The 25,254-nt window shown below is 37.1% G+C and overlaps 1 protein-coding gene across 1 annotated transcript in view; it reads left to right on the top strand.

Moving 5' to 3' along the window:
• The window catches only part of eys (eyes shut homolog), a 160,887-nt gene that overhangs the window by 130,629 nt on the left and 5,004 nt on the right, over positions 1-25,254 (top strand). Inside the window, exons 41-47 of the mRNA XM_025897452.1 lie at positions 11,342-11,514; positions 18,402-18,584; positions 20,928-21,094; positions 22,088-22,232; positions 24,208-24,382; positions 24,635-24,807; positions 24,931-25,092. Of these exons, the coding sequence (XP_025753237.1) occupies positions 11,342-11,514; positions 18,402-18,584; positions 20,928-21,094; positions 22,088-22,232; positions 24,208-24,382; positions 24,635-24,807; positions 24,931-25,092 (1,178 nt within the window). The remainder of the gene's footprint in view (positions 1-11,341; positions 11,515-18,401; positions 18,585-20,927; positions 21,095-22,087; positions 22,233-24,207; positions 24,383-24,634; positions 24,808-24,930; positions 25,093-25,254) is intronic.

Here is a 25,254-nt window from a genome sequence, read left to right as displayed (position 1 = left end):
ACACTATCAATTAACAGATGCATTTATTCAACAGGAAATGAAAAAGGACACCATGAATATTGGAATATGAATAGCTCCAAGAATACCAATTAAGACCTGGTGGCACTGGCTTGTCATGTGCGAGAGACTGGGCCTTGCAATTATCTGTGTGATGAATATGCGTTATTGCAGTATCCTCTTGAACCACACAGCATGCAGAGGTCACCAGGAGTTCAGAGAGCTCTGGTCTATGTGGTAGTTGCCCTGAATTGCACTACCGCAACATAATAAGATGAATAAGGACTTTTATCAGAAGTTCAGTTGGGGTGATTTTTACCACTGCCCGCTTTTAATGTGGCTCCTGTTCATTTAGGCAAGTAGAAATATCAATATTAAACCCAAGAGGATAATGGCTCGTGGCTGCTGTGTGATACATACACATTAACCAGCCAGGCAATCAGCACCTGAAAACTGTGTCCTTTTTATCTTCAGTGCCAGCCCTGCGATGGTTGATATCTGTGTCGTTTATAAATCTCGGCTGCAGGTCACACGGGCAGATGTTATTAGACCGAGTGTCAATGTAGTTTATTTTCAAGACATACACACGCATATAATCCTATTTTCAAAAAGGTTAGAAGATACTGTAAAGTGTAAATATAAACAGAATGCATGGATTTGCAAGTCATTTTAATACTTTGCTTTATTGATAACAGCATAAGAAAAACATTCTTACTGATATTATACAGAGACTTCTACCACACAATTGTGTCATTGGCTTCCAGCTTTGCATACAGAGACTTCTTTAGATTCCGTAATTTATTTAATGATATTATGCACCTTGCATAATTAAATGGCCACATTAATTGTGCAGACAAACAATATTCTTAAATTGTTGAACCGTTTGCCCACACTGTGTTTTACAGCACCCTGAACCCATCTCTATAGTTACTTCTGGAAACCTCTCTGGGATCCTCTTTTTATACCCATTTATTGTTTAATTAGAGGAAAATGTGCAGACCTGATTTCATACAGTTAGATAATAAGTCAAAAGGCATCATGATGATTAGATAGTTTTTTAAATAAGTGTCTTGTCCCTGGATACTCTTCTCCCTGACTGTGAGTGTCCTGCTGGGGTGCTGATGCTGATGGCATCCCAGTATGCCTCTCTCTGTGCGTGCGCTGAACCTTTTGAGTGAGCAGTTGGCAGCACCTGAGGGTGTCTGCGGTTAGGCTGCGAGCATTAGGAACCCATGTTTACTCTGCCCAGAGAGGTCCTATTTTGTCTTTTTGCGCTATATCTTGTTTGTCACATGAACAAAGTTTGATTTCAAGGACTTTGGAAAGTAATGCGGCAAATTATTTTCTTTATAAAATGACAGCTTTTATACTGCTTTTGTAACCATAACACAGGATTTTGTCTTTCTGTCTTTGTCTAATTTAAAATTTGCACAATGATCTCAAACAAGTAAGTGGAGCAGATAGCATGACAGGAAAAAAAAAAAAAATCAGTTAGGGGACAAAGTTGTTTTTTTTCTCAGCCCTTTAAGCTTATTATCCAACATGTCAAGCTACTGCTTTAAGTCCATATATCAAACCGGTAAAGTACAGTTGACGAGAGCTCTAACAAGGATGAAAATGACCCCAAAACCTAAAACTTTGAGCTATAAAACCAAAGCTGAATTAGATGAAAGATACTGAAAATCTGAAGGTAACTGCTGAGTTAGAAAATGGTTCTCTGTGAGCCTGTAACTCTGACAGACACGTTTCTTTTTTTTTTTTCTTTTTTTTTTTTGAATTGAAATTTATTTCAGTCAACAACAACACAACAAATTATAATTTTACATAAAAGTACTCAAATAGTAACCGAAAAAGGAATAGGCTGAAGCCTTGTGGCTTATACTTATCCTATCCCTTACCCCCATAGAAATAATCAAATCCTTAACCAAGAAAATAAATAGCATTGATAAATAAGTTGTATAACAGTTTGAAAAGAAAACAATGATAAATCAAAAAATTTTTCAAACCATCACAAAAAATTTTTAACAAACCAAATTTCTATAACCTTGTGTAATACAAATTTTTAAAATCCTCCTGAAGAATGACAAAGAAAAACACATCTTCAGTTCATCATTAAGTCCATTCCATAATTTAACTCCCAAAACTGACACACATCTATACTTAACATTGGTTCTCACTTTAGGTATTTCAAACTTATAAGACCCCCTCAAATCGTATTTTCCATCTCTTAGTTGAAACATACTTAAAATACAAATTGGAACATTCTTTTTCATCACACGATATATCATTTCTAAAGTTTTAGAATATATAATGTCCATGAATTTTAACATAGATGATCCTACAAAAAACTGGTTGGTGGACTCCCTATATCCAACTTTATTTATTATTCTAATAGCTCTTTTTTGCAATTTAAATATTGAATCCAAATATGTTTTGTAAGTGTTCCCCCAAATTTCTACACAGTAGGTCATATAAGGCAAACAAAGGGAATTATACAATAAATAAAGATAGTTCTTATTCAAAAAATCTTTTGTTTTATAAAGAATAGAAATAGACTTGGATAATTTCCGTTTCACATATTCTATGTGGGGCTTCCAACAAAGTTTATCATCAATAATTACTCCTAAAAATTTTGTCTCATATACTCTTTCAATTTCAACATTATTTAAATTCAATTTTACTTTAATATTACTTTTACTACCTCCAAACAACATAAATTTTGTTTTACTTTCATTCAATGATAGTTTATTAAATACAAACCATCTATTTAACTTCATGAGTTCTGTTTCCACTGTTTTCAGTAATTTCTTTATGTCTTTTCCAGAGCAAAATAAGTTTGTATCATCAGCAAACATCACATATTTTAAAATATCACTAGCTGTACAAATATCATTTATATAAAGTAAAAATAACTTAGGTCCCAAAACAGATCCTTGCGGAACTCCACAAGTTACTTTTCTAAGTTTAGATTTCATGTTATTAATACTCACATATTGGAACCTATTATTCAAGTAACTATTTAACCAAAACTGTACAACACCTCTTAAACCATACCTTTCACACTTCTGTAAAAGTAAAGAATGATCTATCGTATCAAAAGCTTTACGTAAATCAATAAACACACCTATTCCAAACTGTTTTTCATCCACAGCCGTTGCAATATTTTCAATAAATTCCATCACAGCTAGAGATGTTGAGCGATTTCTTCTGAACCCATACTGATGATCATTCAATAAATCATATTTATCAATAAAAGAATCTAATTTGTTTGCAAATAGTTTTTCAAGAATCTTTGAAAACTGAGGCAGTAAAGATACCGGTCTATAGTTTGACACAATCTGTTTATCACCAGTTTTATATAGTGGGATCACTTTGGCAATTTTCATTTTATCTGGAAAAATTCCAGTTTGAAATGATTTATTACAAATATATGTTAAAGGTTGAAGGACACTATGAAGAACTTCTTTAATTAGCGACATGTCAAGGTCATCACAATCCATGGATTTTTTACTCTTGAATTTGCTCACCACTTCTACAATGTCACTCTCACAGACTCCACCAAGAAACATTGAGTTACATTTACAAGAAGTAGAATCTACTTCATCATTTCCTCCTGGTACAGAAATCTCTTTTGCCAAGTTGGGACCTACATTAACAAAGTAATCATTAAATTCATTAACTATGCTCTCAATATTCTCAATCACTACATTACCTCTTTTTACAATACGTGTTGGAGAACATATATTATGTTGATTTTTTATTATCCTATTTAATACACTCCAGGTAGCCTTAATATTATTTTTATGTTTTTGAAGCAGCTGTTCATAATATCTTTTCTTTTCATATCGCATAATAGATGTTAATTTATTTCGATATTTTTTATATTTGTCTTCATTTTCCTTTGTTCTGTGTGTCAACAAAATCCTGTATAACCTATTTTTCTTTTTACAGGCTCTTTCCAGACCTTGTGTAAACCATGGTTTTTTCTTTTTAGAATTTTTGGAAAACTTTTTAATTGGACAATGGCTGTCATAGATTGACAAAAATATATCCAAAAATGCATTGTATGCATCATTAGTGTCTTCCACATAAACTTTTTGCCAGTCATAATTTTCTAAGTCTGTTTTAAAAGCCGCAATTTGTTCTGGTGTTTTTATTCTACCACTGTAATCAATTTGCTTTTCCTCTTGAAAATGAAGTTGATTGTTCATTTCAAACACTGAAAAGACAGGCAAGTGATCACTTACATCTGTGACTAACAGTCCACTAAGTATCTTGCCGTCGATCTTATTAACAAAAATATTGTCGATCAAAGTAGCACTATCCATCATTATTCTGCTCGGCTTTAGAATCAACGGATGGAATCCAAAACTAAACATTGTATCAATAAATTCTGAAGTCTTATTATGGTCGTTTGCCTTCAATAAATCAATGTTAAAATCACCACAAAAAAAAGTCACCTTCTCTTTGTGTTTTTCTAATATTACAGAAATTTCTTTGGTAAACTGATCTATACAGGATGCAGGTGTACGATAAATGCAGCTAACTAATATGTTTTTCGATCTTTCACACTGAATTTCAATGGTTAAACATTCCATCAAGTTATCAATCACAGCAGTCATATTATTAACAACTTTACATTTAAGATACGAAAAAACAAACATAGCAACACCTCCTCCTCTTCTATTCTTCCTATTTTGCCAAAACATTTCATAGCCCTCTAGTCCATCTTGCAATTCTTTGTCGTCATTCAACCATGTTTCTGAAATTGCTACCACTGCAAACTTATTTTGGAATTGATCAAGATACGCTTTAATTTTAGAAAAATTACTGTAAAGACTCCGACTGTTAAAGTGGATTAATGAAAAACCTTTTATTCTAATAAAAGCATTTCTGATTTATTGTTAATGGAAACTTATTGATTGCAGCTGCTTTAGTGTATTCGTCATGGTGTGAGATTGTGTGATTTTCTCAGGGAAGTAAAAGAAAACGAGCTGATGGTCTACAAGGATAATATGAATAGAGCACATTATATTCACACTCAGAGGAGAATTTGTGCTAATTGGTTGAAGTAGAGAGGTGCTTTGCTGATTCTGTTATGGCCGTGCTTTGGTAGCACTCAGTCCTCCTCATAAGTTCACTTCCTGCAAGTGTTCTTCACAAAGAAAGTGAAACTAATTTTACCTTAATCAGACCTCCAGCTACGCTTGTTTCAAAGTATCTATAAAATAACTCAAGGTCCAAGAAACAATTATTCCACTTCAACATAAGAAGCAAACATAGCTACCATTCTGAGCACAGTTGTGGTCTCAGAAGGATATTTCCAAAGAAAGCCCGCTCATTACAGACTTTATTGCATTTGCGTCTTTGAATTTTGGAGGACGAGTGCATTCAAAACAACTCTGTGAAGATGCCTTTTTTTTGTGAACTTTAATTTTTATATTGTTTTTTTTTTTTTTGCACTGGTAAACATGTTTAAAATAAGTTCCTGTATAACCTTGACATATTTAGAAGTAACAAATAATGATAATAGGTAAATGGAAGCAAGTTGCATGCAACTCAATATGAAAGGAAAATGGCATTCAGCAGTTAAATTTCTTGTGAGATCTTTTTTTTAATCATTATTATTATTTTGACTCTAAATAAAGTATAATGAAATACATTAGAGATTTTACCATGACATCTGTATCTCTCTATTGGTCTTACTAAATTCATTAATTAAGACTAAAACGGTAATGTGTTAATCAGTCTCTCCGTACTTTTTTAACACCCCCATCTAATGCTTCCCGCTGAAGATGGAAAGCTTTTAAAAGGAGCCACATTTTAAATGTAGGTTAATTCTTCTTAAAGGCTAACAGATTTCCTGAAACAGCTGTGTGCTGTCACTCAAGCAGCAATAAATCTTGCATTTGCTGAGCGCTAACATGAGTTGTGGACAAATTTGATGGTCGATTGGCCTAAATATTGACTAAAATATTGATTTACTATTGACTTAAATTAATCTGCAGCAGTCATGTTCATTGCATTTAACTACTCTGAAAACACCAGTTCAGTGACGCTGGTCTTTCATGTGTGATAAAAAACAGGCTTTGTTGGCAGAAATAAAATAATGTATGGCATTTTTTTTTTAAATTAGGATTGGTAGTTGTCTTATTTTTAATAATGAAACAATTGAGGATTCTCAACATCAAGGATTGTTTTTGACGACTACCTCCTAGCCACAGTGTTTCTGGTTAGCCGGAATTCAAAATTGTAATGTTTTGAAGTTTGTTTATACCAAATTTCTCAGCAGAGTCAGTCAGCAGGAATGGTTATTTGTTAGCTCGGGCTGGCTCGCAGGACTTTGTGAATGCTTCCTCAATGTGTTGCTGCCATGGAGAAAATAATATCTCTTGTAGAAATTTAGCAAGGAGAACAGCCAAGAATTACAGCTGTCATGGATGATGAGCTCAAAAAGACAGTGGAAAAATGCTGTCAGAGAAAATGATTGTATCGCTTTAAGAGCCTGACAGTGTGAGTGTGTGACTGATAGGCACAGGACACACAAATGTGAGTTTTACATATTCTAGCATATTGTGCATCGCTTCAGTGATGAGGACTCGCTTCACTTTGGGTTAATGTTACCTCTTGAAAACTTTCCAACAACTCAACAGGATAAGTGCAACATGTTCCATATCCTAAAAAGTGTTTTCCTCAAACTCTCTTAGAAAGAAGGTAGCTTTACCAACATGCTCATGTCCTTGCAAAATAATAATGATGACAAAATGTGTTGGTTACTTTTTGGTTGTTACAGGCTAGAAATGTAGTTATTTCACCTTTCATATATAGATAGGCTTATTTTTATGCTGTTTGTTCAAAATCCCTGCAAGATTAAACAAAGTTAGGCCATTTACACTGTAAGTTTCCAAAAGGCCAGTGCTTTTGATCAGTACCATCATCAGACACTTTTGTTAGGTCCACCTGTTTAACTGCTCATAATCAGCCAGTCACATGACATCAACTCAGTATGTTTAAGCATGTAGATATGGTCAAGACAACCTGCTGAAGTTCAAATCAAGCATCATATTGAGGAAGTGACTTTGACTTTAAGTGACTTTGAATGTGTCATGGTTTTTAGTGGCAGACAGACTGGTCTGAGTATTTTAGATCTACTGGGATGGCTGATATCAGGCTGATAGGAAGGCAGCAGTAACTCGGATAACCATTAAGACCACCGCACTGGCTGTGGTCTTCTGCTGCAGAAGCTATTTCTGCTGCGTCTGCACTTTTGAGATGTGGTAGAACAGGAAATTTGCATAAAGGATGTTCAACCAACAAATCTAAAGCAACTGTGTGATGCTGTCATGTCTATATGGATCAAAACCTCTGAGGAATGTTTCCAGCACCTTCTCGAATCCATGCTAATATGTTGGGTATGTATTTAGTGTATGAAAAGATGACATGTTTGAAATATTTTGGAATGAAAAGATCCCAGAGGTACTGTACTGAACGTTGCTGTGTAACTAACATTTTACCATGGGAAATATATCCAGCCGGTGCCATGCAGCTCTTTACACAAACGTCCTTTTAGTGCAAAGTAAATGTTCATATCAGACATGAGGAGCAAATAAAAGCTCTGTGAAATCTACACTGCATACAGTTACTCTACCATCAACGTAAATGCAATTATTGTCTGTTTGAGGTTAAGATTCAAGACAGGAAACACTGTGAAATCTGTACAGCAGCATAGATTGTTTAAAAATTATTTATTATTTCTTTTATGCACATTTATGCATGCGTGTGCTCCAAATTTTCATTAATTGTCATTTTTTCCTTGTTTCAGATATTTTTGTCTCTTACGATGCTGTCCTATCAGTAATACTTTAAATAAAACGTTCCCTTTTTCTTTCTTTAGTGTTCTCCTAAACACTGTGTGTTCAGTCAGTTCTTGTTTCCCGTTGCAGTGTCACAAAGCAGCAACAAAACGCTCAAGTTTTTGTCCGTTATCTGTCCACTGTGTGCCGTGGACAAAGATAATACACAAGTTTATCACTCTCAGGTCTTACTACACACAGTTTGTTTAAATCACAGCATCTCTGACACGAATGGTAAATATAAACCTCGGTGTTACTGCTGATCTGATTGGCTGTTTGTCAGTGTTACAGGCTGGGGGTTGATGTGACTTTTATTCACTTATCATTTGAAATATGGGTTTGCATTCGATTTGTCCATAAACTGTGTCATTCTGGGCCGCCCGCTTTATCAGTGCAGCATGGGTCTAAATGCAAACACAGTCTTTGTGCAGTGTAGCTCCTCTCATATGAGGTGCACTCTCCACACTCTTCTTCTGTGTTTTTAGTAAACATTGGAAATTTCTTGCTGGTTAAGGAGTTGGTAAGTTTGCGAAAATGCAGCGATGTCAAGAATAGCTAATTCATGAGACATCAAGGCAGTGCGTTCGGTTTTATTAGAGGACAATGTTCCACAAGAATTCTAAGGCTTTTTCATTTTCAGTAAGAGTATAAAGAGTTTTGCAATATAAAATAAGACTTGAATAGATACGCTGGCATATTTCAAAAGTGTGAAGTTTGAACGTGAACATACTTCCAAAAGTGTTACTGAAAAGCACGGCTTTCTGCAGAGTGCAATGTGTTCTAGGTTGGACCATACAAATATTGTCTGATCCCTTGAGAAAAGTTCCTTCATGCTTTATACTGCCTTTCTATATGGATTTATTTCAAGTCTCATCTTTGTATGCATTTCTGTGGCAGTATGTTTCAAAAGGCTCTGTGATGGAGACTTAACAAACATCACCCTTCTCCACCGGCTAAGAAAAGTTCGCAAGGTTGCCTGGAAGAGGTCAGAAAAATATCGAACAGCGTCCTGCTCGCTCAGAAGTCTGAGAATGTCAGGTGAAAGCCGTGTGTAAATTCCACTTCATCATTTGGCGTATAATGGAATTCAAGTTACAGATTAATTGAGTGAGGGAACAGTCACTTTCAGATAATTTTCCCACCCACCAACAAACAGAGCATGTGTAGTATAAGTCTGTCCAACTGGCTCTTTACATTCTGGAAAGCAAATGGTCTTTCAATCTATAAATAATATCTGCTAAACCCAGTGGTGCTTTTTATCTTAACAAAGGATGAAGTGGGCTAAATGCTTTCATCCAGAGAGCTGAGGACTTCAGCCTTACTGTAGAAGTGTATTTGCATACAAACAAGCACTTAAAAACAAGCCCTCTGTAAATAACTTACTGAAATCTGAGAAATACATGTGGCTGCACATCTTATTGTTCCAGCTGACAGGAATATCATAAGCCAACCGGTCAATTATTCATCATTTTATCTGGTACTTATTAGATTAAAAATGTATGTCTTCTTTAATTATTTATCCAGCGTGTGTGCTGCAGCGGTAAGGATTTGAATGGCTGGAGATATGGCGTTATGCATTTGTGATTAACATATTCAAATTTATCTGCAAACATTACTACAATTTAGTAATCAGGGTGATTGCCTCTGGCAAATTAGAATAACCTTTTGTCACCCCACACATCAAGTTTTTGATTAGGCCAATTAAAACTCGAGTGTTGCTGCTCTATCTACACTTTACTTTTTTGGAGACAGAAATATCTGCAGCCTGTTTTTGCACAAGTCATTTAACCATTCAAGCTTAATGATGTATCTTCCCTTCATTTACATGGAGTTTGGTAGGTTAAGTCTTTTTTCCTTTATTGCTTTTGAGGATCAAAATTGATCGATAATGAAGGTAAACTTAGGTCGGGCAGAATTTCACGCACAACTGATCCTTCTGTTAATTGTAAGCCGCGTTCAGTGATAGAGAATCGCTGCTTACCTAAAGACGGCAGCTAATTGTTTTGTGGTCGGTGTTTTATGAGAAAAGAGAAAGTTAAATATTAAATGTATTCTCGGCTAAGCCACAAAACCCATGTTTGGGAAAAAGGTTAAAATATATTTTGGCAGTAAATGAAGCAATTGTAATATTATTATATTAAATAGTATATGTGGTAAATCATACATTCTTTCAAAGAAAAATATGTTTAATATATGCATCAAATAGCTGTAGGCCAATATTTATCATTTGCTTGTACAGATATGATTGACATGTAGAAGTACATTTAATAATGAATATTTCCATAATTAATTATTTTTATTTTTATTTTAAGTCCAGCTCAAAAAATAGTAGTTAACAGTTCTATGAGTATATGCATAGCCAGCTGTGGTGTGGCCCCTGGCTCCGCCCCTGTTGTTCAACTGTCCTATTATCCTTTTTCTGTCCTCACTTTTCCTGTGCAGAGGTGTGGATCTTTGAATCTGTGTCTTTCCCTGCAAAAACATCACCACAAACATGTCCACATATAGTCTCACTTACGTGTAATTTAGTCTCAAATTTTCTGTGGGAGGAATCTGGCGCTTCTGGAGGAAAACCCACACAATTTGTCTGCCACCAACATTTAAACACTGACACTAAGTGACGATGCAAGGGACAAATTAGCAGGATTCAAAGCATTGAATCAAAACAGCTGCAGCAGGAGGTGCAGTGGCATTTAATATTTCATTCTTCCTCTTGCAGGTTGTCAAAGCCTATAAAAAATAACACTGCCTGTTCTGTTCACTACATGACATTTTTCCATCTTTCAGTATTGCTTTAAAAACATTGTTCACAGTTGTCAGTGACACTGGACAGCTGTGCATCACGATGCCTTGAACTAGCTTGAAATCAAGCAGCCTGCTAATAACCATCAGTTCGAGCATTATCCCTTTGTGTTTCCATATAGTCATATCAAACAGTTCTCAACTTTGATGACAGAACGTAAATATTTCATTTCTAGAAGCCATTTTCTCAAGGAGCAAAATATATTCTGCAGCACTGCTCAAAACACATTATTAATTTATAGATTTGAAACCCCACCAATGCTTCCTCTGTCTGATTTTATACCTTTCAGAGTTGTGCACATCTTAGAGCATCCTATAAAGTCCCTGTCTGGATATCACTTTGCATGCTAGGTCACCCTCTGCTTCTTTCCAAGAGAGAAAGTACACAAAGTAATGGTGGAAATTAGACAGAAAAATCTGGTTTTAGGTTTTTTGACATGCCAAAATTTCTGTTTTGTTTTGTTTTTGGTTAGCGTACATGTAATACATGTAATACAAGTAATGCTGGCTTCCTGTTGCTACTTCTATGAGTCACACATCCAAAGCAGGATTTATATTTTTCTCCACCACTGTCGCTAAGTGTATAGCCGACGTCTCATGTAGTGCAAGCTCTTTTGAAACCATGCATTTCAGTGTACGTCGTTTCATTTTCACTCCTTATATGTTCTACGTGCTGTCTGTACATTTAGTGATGCTGAGGACTGGTTCTGCGAGTGCCCCCCATTATACACCGGACGGCTGTGCCAGCTCACCTCCTGTGAGCGCAACCCCTGCAGTCACGGAGCCACATGCATCCCGAAGTCACCATTAGAGGCCGTTTGTCTGTGTCCCTATGGAAGACAGGGTCTGCTGTGTGACCAAAGTAAGTGACTCACAGAGCAGCTCCACACGGAACAATGCAGGACAGATGTAGCAGCTTCATTAAGAGAGTGATCTGCAGACATGTAGTGAATTAGAGCCTTGAGCATTTGGTAGAATCAGCGTCTGTTGTTAAATAAAACGATTAATGAAATTAAATTTTGCTGAAAAAGCAAAATATCTTCCTCCAGCCATGGAGTCAGATAATCAGGGCAAAAATTGTTGCTACTTGTCTGAATATTCTAGCCTATTTCAAGTTTAGAAGATCTTATTTCCCAACAGCTGTCGTTTCAGCACTGTCTCAAATATATATTTTTTTCTTATGTCAGGCTGCTGCTCTGCATTAGTAGTGTTTTAAAGGGAAGGGTTATAAGCAGTTTACTACAATCATTTTTGTGTATCGTACTATTTGCAAATGTTGTTGACACTTAATTCAGAACTATCATGCACATTTCTAGCTTCCTGTTTTTATTCTTAGACTATACTAGAGTAGCTTTGTATGATTCAGCGATCAAAACAATCCTTATAGCGACACAAATATATACAAACATTTACTTAAATCTTTTAATAAGTGGTGCTGAAGGTTCTGCAGTGTCTTTTAAATTGACAAGGCAGGTCTATTAACTTCTCATTAGTGATCATGATTGACTACAGGTCAGATTTGTTTGAGAGCACTCACTCAAATACTCAAAATAAAGTGAAAATCCAAGAACTTACTGAAGATCTAAGAAGGAGAATTGTAGATTTACACAAGCTGGGAAGGTCTCTTGGAGCCATTTCTGGAATGCAAATTCAAATATCATCACTTCAAACAATTGTACAAGTTATTCAGATGTGTTGATGCTTTGCCAAGGTTTGGAAGAAGAGCCAGATTTTCACCTTAAAATGAGAGAAATTTGATTAGGATGTTCAGGAACAACTCAGGAATCACCAAGGCTCAAGCCTACCATGAACTGGAAACTACTGGAACACCAGTGTCACTGTCCACAGTGAACTAAGTTTTACGTCACCATTGACTCAAAGCAAGAAAGAAGCTGCTGCTCCAAAATTGAAAAGCCACATGCCTTCTGGACAAAGGTTTTATGGTCAAATGAGACAAAGATTGTTTGGAGGAGTAAAGGTGATGCATTCAAACCTGAGAATAGTGTACCAGGTGTCAAGCATGGTTGTGGTAGCATCATGCAGCGGGACTATTTTGCTGCCTATGGTACTGGGACATTGCACACATTCTTCAACTTCACCTCAGATCAACAGATAGACGGTTGACAAAGTTGGGTGTTCCAACACAACAATGATCACAAACACACATCAAAACGGTTTTTTTGAATAGATAAATCAGGCTAACATTAAGCTTCTGTAGTGATTTTTTCCAAAGCCTTGACCTCACTCCTAGTGAAAATTTTTGGACAACCCTTAAAAAGTCAGGTCTGTGCCAGGAGACCAAACTATTTAAATGAACTCTACCAATTCTGCCAAGAAGAGTGGTCAAATATCCAGGCGGTCTTGTGCCAGAAGCTATCAAATGTTTCTGGTCAAGATGCAGCTTGCTAAGGAACATTGAACCACATATTTGTGGTGTTGGATGTATATATTTAAGTTTAATCTTGTATGTTTTAGAGAAAATCCTAAATAAATTCAAACTTGTGCACCCAATTCTTCCTTTTTTACATTTATTAAAGATGTAAACTACCCTGAATCTACTCTACCCACAATCCTAAATTGAAAGAGCAACGTCCCTGATTGGTGGCGGTCACTGTTATGTTGGAGGTGTTTAAATCCACAAAGATTACTTAGTGTAGGTCACGTAGCACTGTGCCATATCAATAACCAAGTTATACTTTTTTGCAAACTACAAATTATATTCACAGCTGTTATTATATAACACTATGATAATGACGGGTAAAGAATTTGGTTGACAACAAGTTATCACTGGCTACCAAGTTGTGATTCAACTTGGTAGCCAAGCATGAGCATGCAGTTTCATACCACTAAATCCTTAATTTTGAAATATAGCATGATGGATTTACAAATTATACTTAAATTGTTTAATATGTCCCAAAATGAATGACTAAACCTATAAACTGAGTAAACTGCATCCTTGTCTTTTTCTGTCCGTGACAGCTAACATGGTTTAAAAATGGCTTTGTTTTCAGTCAAAAGTTTTAGAAAAATGAGATACCTAGAAATGATTAAATAGATTTTTTTTTATTTTATACAATTATCTTTCTATTCTATGATGCTTTCTATATTATTTTATGTGCTTGTTTTCCAAAAAGTAATGCCATAAAGAAGAGGGCTTCACAGGTCATGGCTCTCAGAAACAAAAGGTTTTGCTTGACTAAACTGGCTGTGGTGGCAGCAGGGTGCTTGGCATATAAGTCGCTCAGCCATGCCACAGCCCCTGTCAGAATCTCAGCACCCACATGCCAAACACAGAAATTTAACCTTCCAGTTTCACACTAAGTATATGGCTGACATTTGAATTTTAATCCTGATAACATCAGACAAGATCAGAGACAAACTGATCACTCCTAAGGTCTCCTGCCTTCCAGGACTTTTTTTTTTTAATACTTGCTACTTTGGAGCATGTATCCTAATGTGGTGCCCTTAGCAAAATACCAGCCGTGATAGCACGGCAGCAAGGCTGTCTTTTATTTATTTTTTCCTTCTATTGTGTCTACTAGGACAGATGAAACAGTAACAATATGTTTTGTATTTTTTTCTTAATATCATATTTTCAGTTCTTTGGTTCAGTTCCCATCAGGTGGCCTGCACAACCAGGAAATGGAGGAAAGGCAAGACTAGGAAGCAAAGCTGGAATGCCTCCAGAATCAAGTTCATGAAACATTCATGCGTATTGAAGATGCCTTCACTCAGAAATATTAATGATCTACCTTTGTACACAAGTTGGAATACCTCCTGTTAAAGATTCATGATTGGAATTGATAGAAATAAAACATGGAAAACAATGTACGGCATTTTCAGTATACGATACTGTCAATAATAGTACATGTTCTTACAGATACGGATTTATATATTTTACTCCACACTTAGTTATAGTGTGTGTCTTAGACTAGTCTGGTCTGGTTATTATACAGCTAAATGCTGTTTCATCGGTTTAATTTTATGTGTCAAAGTGGTGAAATGACATATTTTGTTATATTTGAACTCTGCCAAAAAAAGGGGGGGGGGGGGGGGGGGGAATGATTTCATGAAATTTTAATGTTACTTTCGTCTTCTTGACTCTTTCTGGAAGTTCACTTCTAGTTCACGGACACTTCCTGGGTTTTTTTGCACACGCAGCCCTGAACACAGATGTTCAGGGCGTGTGCAGGTCATGGAGCTTTCAATAAGATTTAGTCCAATTTCAGCTTGGATTTTGAGCTTTTTTGGGGATCATTATCCTGTTGTGAGTTTTTTGTGGGGTTTTTTTTTTTTTGCTTAAGTTGTGTTTTTTGGGGGGGTTTTTTCATTCATGCAATACTTGAAATTCATTTTTTTCTGTCCATTTAAAATTTGGGTGCCACACAACCCTAAAGCAGTGTATTTCCACCATCATGCTAAAGTGGATCTCAAGTGCAACGCCTTGTCAAATTGGGTTCAATTTTCTTCAACCATGCAATACTGTTGGTATTATATGGTTTTAAGAGCTCAGTTTTAACTTTAGCTTTTGACAGTTTCCAGCAAACCTTAGTTGAATACTTTTTGGGATGGTGTCACAGGTTGTTTCATGTATACCCTGTTTATCAACACACTGCATGCCATCAGCTAACCCATCCCGTGGATCTGCTTTGTCTTTCAGCATGGCAGATTGCACAGCTTTATCAGAAAGTTTTCTTGCTCTTCCAGATTTTGTCTTGACTTCCACATCTTCCATCCTCTGCCATTTCTTAATGACATTTCATAGAGTGGAAATTGCAAGCTTGAAGCGCTGTGATATCTTTTTATAGCCTTTCCCTCCTTTGTAGGCATCAATTAGCTTCATTTTCAGATCTCAGTACTTGCTTAGAGGAGCTCATGGTTTTTGAGTGCTACCACAAGGTTTGAAGAGTCGGAATTTATCAGCTCTAGAAGTCATCAGCTGACAATTATAAATTCTTCACCTGCAAGTCTTAATGAATCGAATAAGGCCAAATAAATTCAAGAAGTTCTAAGACTTTACAGGTAGCAGAGTTCAGCAACTTTATTTAACCTTCATGAGTTATTTTAATGTCTTATTTGCATTTCATATAATCAATTTTAAAGAGCTTCACTCTTTCTCTGTTTGAACAATGTGCAACATTATTGTCGATTAGCAATTTAGTTTAGCAGCGGTGTAAGTTTTTCTTTCATTATATAGAAACTGAGAAAGTGTTGTTTGCCCAGCATTTATTTATTAATATTTTTTTCAGCTGATACTGTATACATGCAGTTTTATGTCTGAATTCATTTCACGATCCAGAGCTGCACATCACTCTGTTTTTCCTCTGCAGCTCCTGTGCACAGTATTACACAAACACACAGCAAAGTTGAAATGCTATGTAATATTATTTGACAGGATGTGGTGTTATAATCCACAGATGGATGCACTTCGTGGAGGCAGTCCATAAGCTTCTTTGTTAATAATATGTTCCATAACCACCAGTTCCACTCAACAGTATTTACAAGAGTTAGCTAAAGGAAACTATAAATGGGAACTGTATGCCAATATACTATTAATGTAGTAGTAACTGCTTAGTGAAATTAAGGAGTAACAGGAAAACACAAGATGTACAGTAATGTGCAAAGGTCTCTAAGAGCCACCTCTTATTTCTTTATATTTTGCTATGAAAATGGGAAGTTACATCCACTGTTATTCTAACACAACCTGAGCTCTCTTAGAGAAGCTTTCTTGTCATTTTTTAAGTAGTCTTCAGGAATAATCCTCCGGGCTTCTTGAAGAACAGTCAGAGCTCTTCTCTAGGTGTTGGATGCCTTTTGTTCCATCTCATTTAAAATGATTGCACACTGCTTTAATAATGCTGAGATCTAGGCTCTGGATCTCAACATTAATCTGACAATACTTTTCAACATTCATAATTCCATCAACCCCACTGGCTGAAATACAGCCCACGATAGAGCCTCCACCGTGTTTTTACAGATGGCTGTAGACACTCACTGTTGTACCACACCACCACCATGTGAAGATATATCAAATTTCCATCTAATAGCTCTTTGAAAATGACTTGTTGGGGTAATAAATACTATTTTATGCCTCACAGACTCTGTGTTTGCGACAGTCTGCAGGTAACAAGGTGCCTAACGATACATTTTAAAGTTGGTTCTGTGATAACTATCTGTTATGTGTAGAAACAACAATGTATCATCCAATGAGTTAAATGCATTTTTTATACATGAATAATTCACAGCTCCATGTTAAGTTGCTTAACAAACATGACTGAAAATTAGTGAAAAAGCAGCCGATGCCCAAAGAAAAACTATTGCTCAAGACCACTTTAAAAACGAGAATGTCTGGCAGCGTGCAAAATACGAAGAAAAAGACAAAGAAATATAAAGGACTATTTACTGCAACAGTAATCGGTTAAACTCCTAAAACTCATGAATCACTTTGAGGTCTTCGTGATCTTTTTAGTACTCCCAAAGATAACCGAGAGGAAATGATTGTTCAGCCACCTTCACAACATATCAAATATGTGGCGGTCTTTAAATTAGCCCCGTTTTATGTCATTTGGATGGCACAAAATTAACAACATATGCAAAATGAAAGAAACTTTGGTGCATTAGATCTATACAGTAAAGAACTTTTAGTGTCAAAAGATAAGATGCTCAGTAATTAAAAAGGAGCTGTTTAATTAAAGATATACAACAGCATGAAATATCCACCACTTACACAAAGAAGAATTTTCAAAAGCAATGGCACAAATGTTAAGTCAGTCAAAGTAAGTATGGAAATACATTTTCATGATGAATTTTGGTCAAATTATGTATTTACAGGGATAAACTATTTTGTATAGAAACACAGCATTTCATTTAAAAAAATATATTTTAAGGGTGTCGATGTGGAAAGAAAAAGAGAGAGCTTAGTTGTTATTATAGCATCATGTTTAATATCAAATCAAAAACAGCACGGTTTAAAAATAGGTGTTGGCTCTATAACATGGTGGCCACTACACTACATGAAGCAATAGACAAACACAACCAGCTCTAGCAGACTGGAGATGATAACAGAAGCATTTGCGGGTTTATTAATAATTTAGCAGCCAAACAGAGCTGAGGGCAGTCGCGGAGGGGTGCTCTGAAGCCCTCTAAGCCATCGCCTGGGGCTGAAGAAGAATATGCAAGGTGTTTGAGTGAAGAAGAGCAGTTTTGTGTTTGAATCCACACTGCAACAACAACAACGTAGATGCATGTAGTTTTCGATAAGCATGGGCAAATTCACATTGAGTCCCCTGTGTAAAATCAAGTGGATGGGTATGCTGAAATGGAGTACAAGCAGGATCATTACTGAATCAACGATGCGTTCAGAATAAGTAAACTTGAGATTGTAATTGAATATCGTTGGGGTTATTGCGATACCCTTGTGAACAAAGGGTACGATGCTAAGCTTGCTCGGCAGAATCCTTCCTAAACAGCTACTAATGAAAACAGAATAGGATGAGAAAAGGTGGTAGTATTTGAAAACAGGTCATCATGCTAGAGCATCGGATGAGGAAACGTTTCACCAACTCTTGGTCTGTATTGTGTGGCAATAGTGCCATCTTTTGGTAGGCTCTGAGGTGAATGATGAATCAGACCTCTTACTTTGAACAAAATGAACACACATGCACCGCAGAGCCTGTAGCAGCTAATCCATAAGCATATACAGTACAAATGTGAGCTTTCAAGCGTGTTCTGAATGTGTTTGCTTTGCAGCCGTCAATATCACTCGTCCCAGATTCAGTGGAAGTGATGAGTTTGGTTACACCTCCTTCGTGGCTTATTCCTCCATCCCGAGCCTCAGTTTCTTCTACGAATTCAAGCTGAATTTTACGCTTGCGGACAGTTCCTCTGCTGTCAAAGACAACCTTATGCTGTTTGCTGGACGTAAAGGACAAGGTGAGCAAAATCCTGACACTTGGATAGCAGTTTAAATTCTCTATAAGCTCCAGTGAAACAATAATTTGAGAAGTTTGCTTTGTTGGTTTTAGTTTCCAAACTGATTTGAGGATTTTGAAAGAAACACTAGTGCAATTTAGTGTCACCTGCTGTGTATGATAATGGCTGTCTAATGGAGTTCCACAAGTCTTTGAGATCCTCCGTTCCCTAAGGATTTTTCTTTCTTATGAGATTTTCAGGAATTAATGAGTTCAACACTTTGTTGATTTCCAGCTAAACGCTTATTGTTTTTTACTTTCAAAAGAAGCATGTGAGCATTCCTCGGATAAAATCAACACATGAACCGAGCTTCTTAAAAGAATTAAACAGCTAATTAAATTAGATGGACTATTAGGTGTAAATGTGCACTGTGTTGGGGTCAGCAGGGTCTCCTTTCTGTGGGGCCAGATTTGAAAGCAGATACTTGCTATGCCTTTGTTCTCAGCATATTTCATTAAAATAATAATAAAAAAATAATGATAATAATGAAATAGAAACACTAGATCATGGGTCTTGCGCACTTGTTTCTTTTAAGAGCCATCAAGGTGGAGGCACAAAAAATAAGAGTAATATGAATGATGAAAGACTCAAACAACTGAAGAGCATTCTTGAAATGTTACAAATTCAAAGGTGCAATATATTTTTGAGGCCAAGCAGTAAAACTGTGTAGCCATCAAAGACCATCATCTTCTCCTGCCCTTCTTACTTCTTCTCCAGAACCGGCAGCAGGTTTCATGTCCGCAGCTTGAGCACTTTGTTTGTCACGAGGCACTTAGAAGTAAATTTATACGCATATGTCTCCAAACATTTCCCCACTTGTCAAAAACTCAAACAGCTACTTCTTGTGTCCCTAAATTTTCTGAGAGACCATGCCAAAATTTAAGTCGACCTAAGTTGTGTTGATTAATTGATTTGGCATATGAAATTTTAACAAAATGTCAAATGAGAGTATTTGAAAAGCCAGGCCATCCTTTTTCATATCTTATGGATGCACCATTTGCATCTGTAACCACCAACAAATGGCCATCTAGATCATTTTACATAAGGAGTAGTATTAGATAAGTTTGCTCATTATCACTAGTATTTTTTGTAGAACTGCTTCCCTGAGCCATTAAACAGAATGAAAGATGAAAGCATTATTGGATATAACAAATTTATCATCCTTTGTCAATCCACTATCTGATTAACAGCTTTGGCCGTGCTTCTTTCACACAACTGAGTCCATTAAAAATCTCAAAATCCAAGTTTCAACAAGCTCAGTTTATATTTTCAAACTCACTACTAAATATCATTAAACAAGACCTGGTTGGCTTGATTAAACTCAGCTGTCTTTTATATCATTTCCAACATCAAAATTTTAATTTTCCTGAAAATATAACGTTTGCAATGATCCCTATTATTGCACCGCTGGGCCTGTTGTTCATTATAGTCAACACTGGAGAAACTACTCCAGTTCTGCCGGACTTCATATTGAAAATACTCTTTTTAAGAATCTCCTCATTCGGCATATTTTATTCATAGATAAATCAGTTAAGACCCACAGCTACTTTAAATTTCTCACCATAAATATCATCCTCACCGCCTGGTGGAAAGCAAAAACGACACACTTGACCTCAGACTATCTCCGTCTTCTCGTGCAACTATCTGGCATAACCTTATGTTTAAAATCAATGAGGAACTTCGCTGCATTGAGAGACGTAAAAAAGCCCGGGGCACCTTTTTATTTGCAGCTCTCTCATGAACCGAGACCTTCTTAGACAAACATTTAACTTACCCTATAAATCTAATCGCCAGGACAAACAGTGGAATGAGACCATTAAAAAAAATTATATTCAAGACTTCCACAACTTCATCCTTTTATGTTTACTGAAACTGTGTTCATTTTGACTCCCAAAATTACTTTCCAGACATCAGACTTGAATATAGATCTATCAGAGATTGATTGGCTAACTTTCTGCAACATCCTCCTTATCATACAACTCAAACATTCAGCTAATCCATTATAGGTCTCACACAAAGAACAGCTCATCACTCACAAGTTGTACTGAATGAGCTTCACAGACAACAAAGCCTTTGTACATCGTCCCACCTCAACAGAAAACTACTTTATGACTCCACAGCAGCTGGACTCTTTTGTTTGGAGGTCATGGAATCGCTGTTCTTGATTTCTCGCTCTATTAAGATAAAATTATCCATTTAGGAAAACCATTGTGTTTAGTCAAAGTATGTAAATGTATTAATGAAAGTGGAACACCTTTTTTTGCCTGTGTATTTTGAGTGTACTGTGTTCTTCATATTTTGTAGGCAATGATGGGGACGACTTCCTTGCTTTAGGATTAAAAAGTGGAAGACTTGTACATAGATTCAACCTCGGATCGGGGATAGCAACCATCGTTAGTGATCGACTGAACCATCAGATCAACATCCACACCGTCACGTTTGGAAGGTCTAAGAAAACAGGATGGCTGAAGGTGATTTGAAGATTGCTGTGTCCCTTTTGGTAACTGTACATATTTAGTGTGCTTACTGTATAGAGACATTTAAATTAAATCATGTAACCATTTCAGTAAAATAGAGCATCCCAGCCCAGAGGTACCTGATCATTTAGGATTTAGGTTTAGTCCCAAGGTAAGTTTGAGGAGCTCACAAGATATTTAAAGAATCAAAACAACACCAAGATACACAAAGTTCTAAAGATTTTTCTTTTGAAATACTGATTACTTCATTCGGTCTTTTGATCATTCCAATTAAAAAATTCGAAAATTAAATTGCTTAATGGGACTCTGCTAAAGTCAATTCTGTTTCATTCATTTTTAATTTTGTAGATCAGACTTATCTTTATCTGCCGTTTGTACACATTAGGTTTCTCTAACATCTGAATAGATAACTTTTAATAAGAGTATTAAAAGTGGATGCAAAGATTGACTGAGGGATTGAATGTAGAATAGACTAATGGAGACTTACTGGAAGAAGGGATTTACAGTAACTGTGATAAACCACTCAGTGAGCCCTGTTTTTACTGTGCACGTATTCACATAAAAACTTAAGTTTTATCTTGCCTTGTTGTCATTGTGAGGGCTGATAAATGTTGTCATACAGACTCAAAAAAAATCAGGTTTTTTTGTACCAACAGATCATTTTAGTCCAATGATCAGGGTAAGAGTGATTTGTATATATTTTTTTGCACCTATCTGAATGCGGTGGGAAAATCCGCAAGCTGCAGGATAGATACTATCGAGACGGCGAGGGCTGAGATCTCTGGCGACTTGCCTCAAAGGAGGCGGTTTCAGGGATGTATAGTAGCTGCTGTGCCTAATAAGTAGACATATGCTGAATAAGTCAGTTTTTTTGAATCCCAGGTCACAGATTTTTTTTGCAAAGTTGGCAGATTATTATAGAAAGTGTGCTTCCTCACTGACAGTGAGCCATCATGAATATTGACATTTGTACTACGTGTGTTTCAGGTTGACGGCCAACGTAACAGGACAGGATTGTCTCCGGGACCTCTGGTGGGCCTCAATGTTTTCAACCAGCTCTTTGTAGGTGGATATAATGAGTACACCCCTGAACTACTGCCACTTGGCTCCAGGTTCCGTCATGGCTTTCAGGGTAAGACTGCTACGGCTTTATTAGAACGCAGCGTTGCTATCTGGAATAAGAGCACTGGGGCTTGGAGTTTCTCCCAGGATCTCTGTCTTTTTGTAAGCAGAGGGGAAGGTGTGTAATGAAAAGGGAGTTACAGGCTCAGACTGTGTATGAGGCCGGAACAAAGCTTTGAGGTTGATTGTATCTGCACCCTGTAATTGCTTTGCACCCAATACAGTGTGTTGTGTGTAAATCCATTCCTCTGCTGATAAGTCACTTGAACAAGGGTGCTATCCAAATAATCTTTGTCATCATCAACATCATTTATGCTTTCTCTCAGGTGACCTCATGTAGGAATGCTTTTTGGAGAGCATTCATATTGCCTGCTAATGTGCAGAGCTGTGACGCAAAATTGCCATGACCATAATGATGACAACAGCTATGAATATCATCACGACCATATTCGGCAGTCTCCGCACTACAGCAGTGAACCTTGTTATTATAAAATGTCATGGCAGATCCATTTGGGGTGAACAAAAGCTTTTTATTTTTAAGGACTTGAGCGATTTTGTGTGTTTGCCTATTCATCATCATCTGATTCATTTTTCTGCTCGGCAAATAAGCCTTCAAAACTCAAATCAGCTGTGATAAAGCATCAGTTTGCCCATGCGGTATTAGGCTATCACAGTTCCCTGTAATGGTAAGCACTACCGGAGACAGGCAACACTGGTGGAACCATAACCTTTCTACTCAGGATGTAATGAGAACTCATGAGAGCCTAATCAGATCTGTGTGACCTTCATCGAGCCCTAATCATGATGGCTGGCAGTGAACACACTGATAATGCACTTCACTCCCAGTTATCAAAAGATCCACACTCCCCTGTGGAAAGAAGGAAGAAGAGGCTGTGTGGGTAAAAAAAAAAAAAAAAAAAGTAAAAAAATCAGGTAGTCAATTTAAGCTGTTGATCAAATATACAGAAATGGGGATGTTTATCGAGCCTGGCGTTTGAAAACTCTCTGATTTCATACTGCTTTGATGCTGAAATGTTTTTTATTAGATTTCCTAAAAGATTTTGAGCTTAATTAACTTTCATTTTTGGACTTGCAAAGATCAGGGACATTAGAAAATGTTATTTTAAAATCATTTTCCGGTTTTGTAAATCAAATGTTTCCCGAAAAAAGCACTTTGGGCTCGCTCGACTTCAGACCTCAGCTTTCGAGGTTCTTTTACAAGAAGCGATGCGCTCACAGCTGAAACAAAAATAATTATCTCGCCTAATCTTCCTTATGAATCTGCTTCGCTTTTTGATGGTCTGTGTTTGCGGCACCACAACCATCACTCGAGTCTGCCAAGCAGACAGCATCATGCCATGAATATTCATGAATGAACATGACATTTCCCCTGCATCCTGTTTATGCCAGTGACTAATGCAGCAGAGAGAAGGGAGTCTGCATGTGCAGATGACTACGAGGGTTGTGTTCAGGCCTTATATTTATAGAAGGCCTTGTGCTTTGCAGGTGCAGGCCAAAGCAAATATTGTCTTGATAAAATTGAATTATGAAACCAATAAGCAAATATGATGAGGAAGAGGCGTGATGGCATGATTTCATGGGGGGAAAACATTGGACTCGAGTCATTCCAACTCGGGCATCTTGGATGCGAACTAGACAAACTGCAATCTGAGAGTTAACATCTAATAAAGTTTTGTGGGTTTAAGTGTACGTCTCCCAGTGTGAAACCTTCACATGATGAAATAAACACCCATCAAAGAAGCTCATTTCAAAACGTGCACGCATTGTCAGACGTGTTTTCGTTTGCGTTGGGCAGATTTTAGTATGCATACCTTTTGATCTCCTTACAAAGACAGTAAAGCGTGTTGCGTTTCATCTTATAATTTCCTATTAGGGAAAGACCGGAGAAGGAAACTGAAGATGAAATGAAATGCACCTCCGACTTGTGCGCAGGTTATCTCACGATGCGTTTGTTCTTTTCAAAGGTTGCATTTTCGATGTGCACTTTCGCACAAGGAGAGACCGAAAGTTCCAAGCGCTGGGACAACCTGCGGGTCATCCAGCCTTTGGGCGCAGCGTGGGTCAGTGTGGCGTCACCCCTTGCGTTCATGTTAAGTGCAGGAACGGTGGGACGTGCGTGGATTCCGGCTCATCTGTGTAGTAAGTGCAAATTAAACTCTACGTGGGCTCATTTTCCAATTGCTTCTAATGAGTCCCCTCATGAATAACGCATGTAGGTGTTATTAATGAGCACAATACAGTAAACAACGCTGTGCTTTATGTATATTTCCATATGCATTGTGACTATGCTTCAGTAACAAACAGAAAACCGGTTTCGCTGTGTGAATGCTGCAGAAGGAGACAACAGTGTTTACAAGCTTTAACACAGTGTTTGACTGTGCCCGTCTGCAGTTGCCAGTGCCCATTTGGATGGAAGGGAGCGCTCTGTTCTGAGACCGTGTCTGTGTGTGATGTCGAGCACAGCCCCCCTCCTTTGTGCGCCCACGGCTCCACCTGCATCCCTCTGCCAAACGGATATACCTGTCAGTGCCCCCTCGGAACAGCAGGGCTCTACTGTGAGAAAGGTTGCCTCACTGAAGCTGTGACCCTTACCTGCATCTGTTATATTTTTATTATTATTCATATTTTTAAATAAGGCCTTTGCTATTTAATTCTTTCACAGCTAAATTGTTTTTTTTTCTGTTCAGCTGTGACCATCAGTGATCCATTCTTCAGTGCTAACCTCTCCTCGTGGATGTCATTCCCACCTACGAGTATAAGACACAGGACTGATTTGCAAGTGCAGTTCCAGCCTTTATCACCTGATGGCATCCTCGTCTACATTGCACAACATCTCAGTGCCAGAGCTGGTGAGGACAATTAATATTTAGGGAAGCTTTGCTTTAATTAACAATGTGTTAATTAATATGATTGCTGCAACATATTAGGCCATTTGCTCTTTTACCCCTCTATGCCCTGCCTCCACAGCACATATTACACATACCAATTGCTATGTGTAGCTATTAGTTCAT

Source organism: Oreochromis niloticus, linkage group LG13 (genome assembly GCF_001858045.2).
Source record: "Oreochromis niloticus isolate F11D_XX linkage group LG13, O_niloticus_UMD_NMBU, whole genome shotgun sequence".
NCBI classification, from domain to species: domain Eukaryota; kingdom Metazoa; phylum Chordata; class Actinopteri; order Cichliformes; family Cichlidae; genus Oreochromis; species Oreochromis niloticus.
The sequence above is the reverse complement of the archived record's forward strand: the minus strand, read 5'-3'. Positions and strand labels throughout refer to the sequence as shown.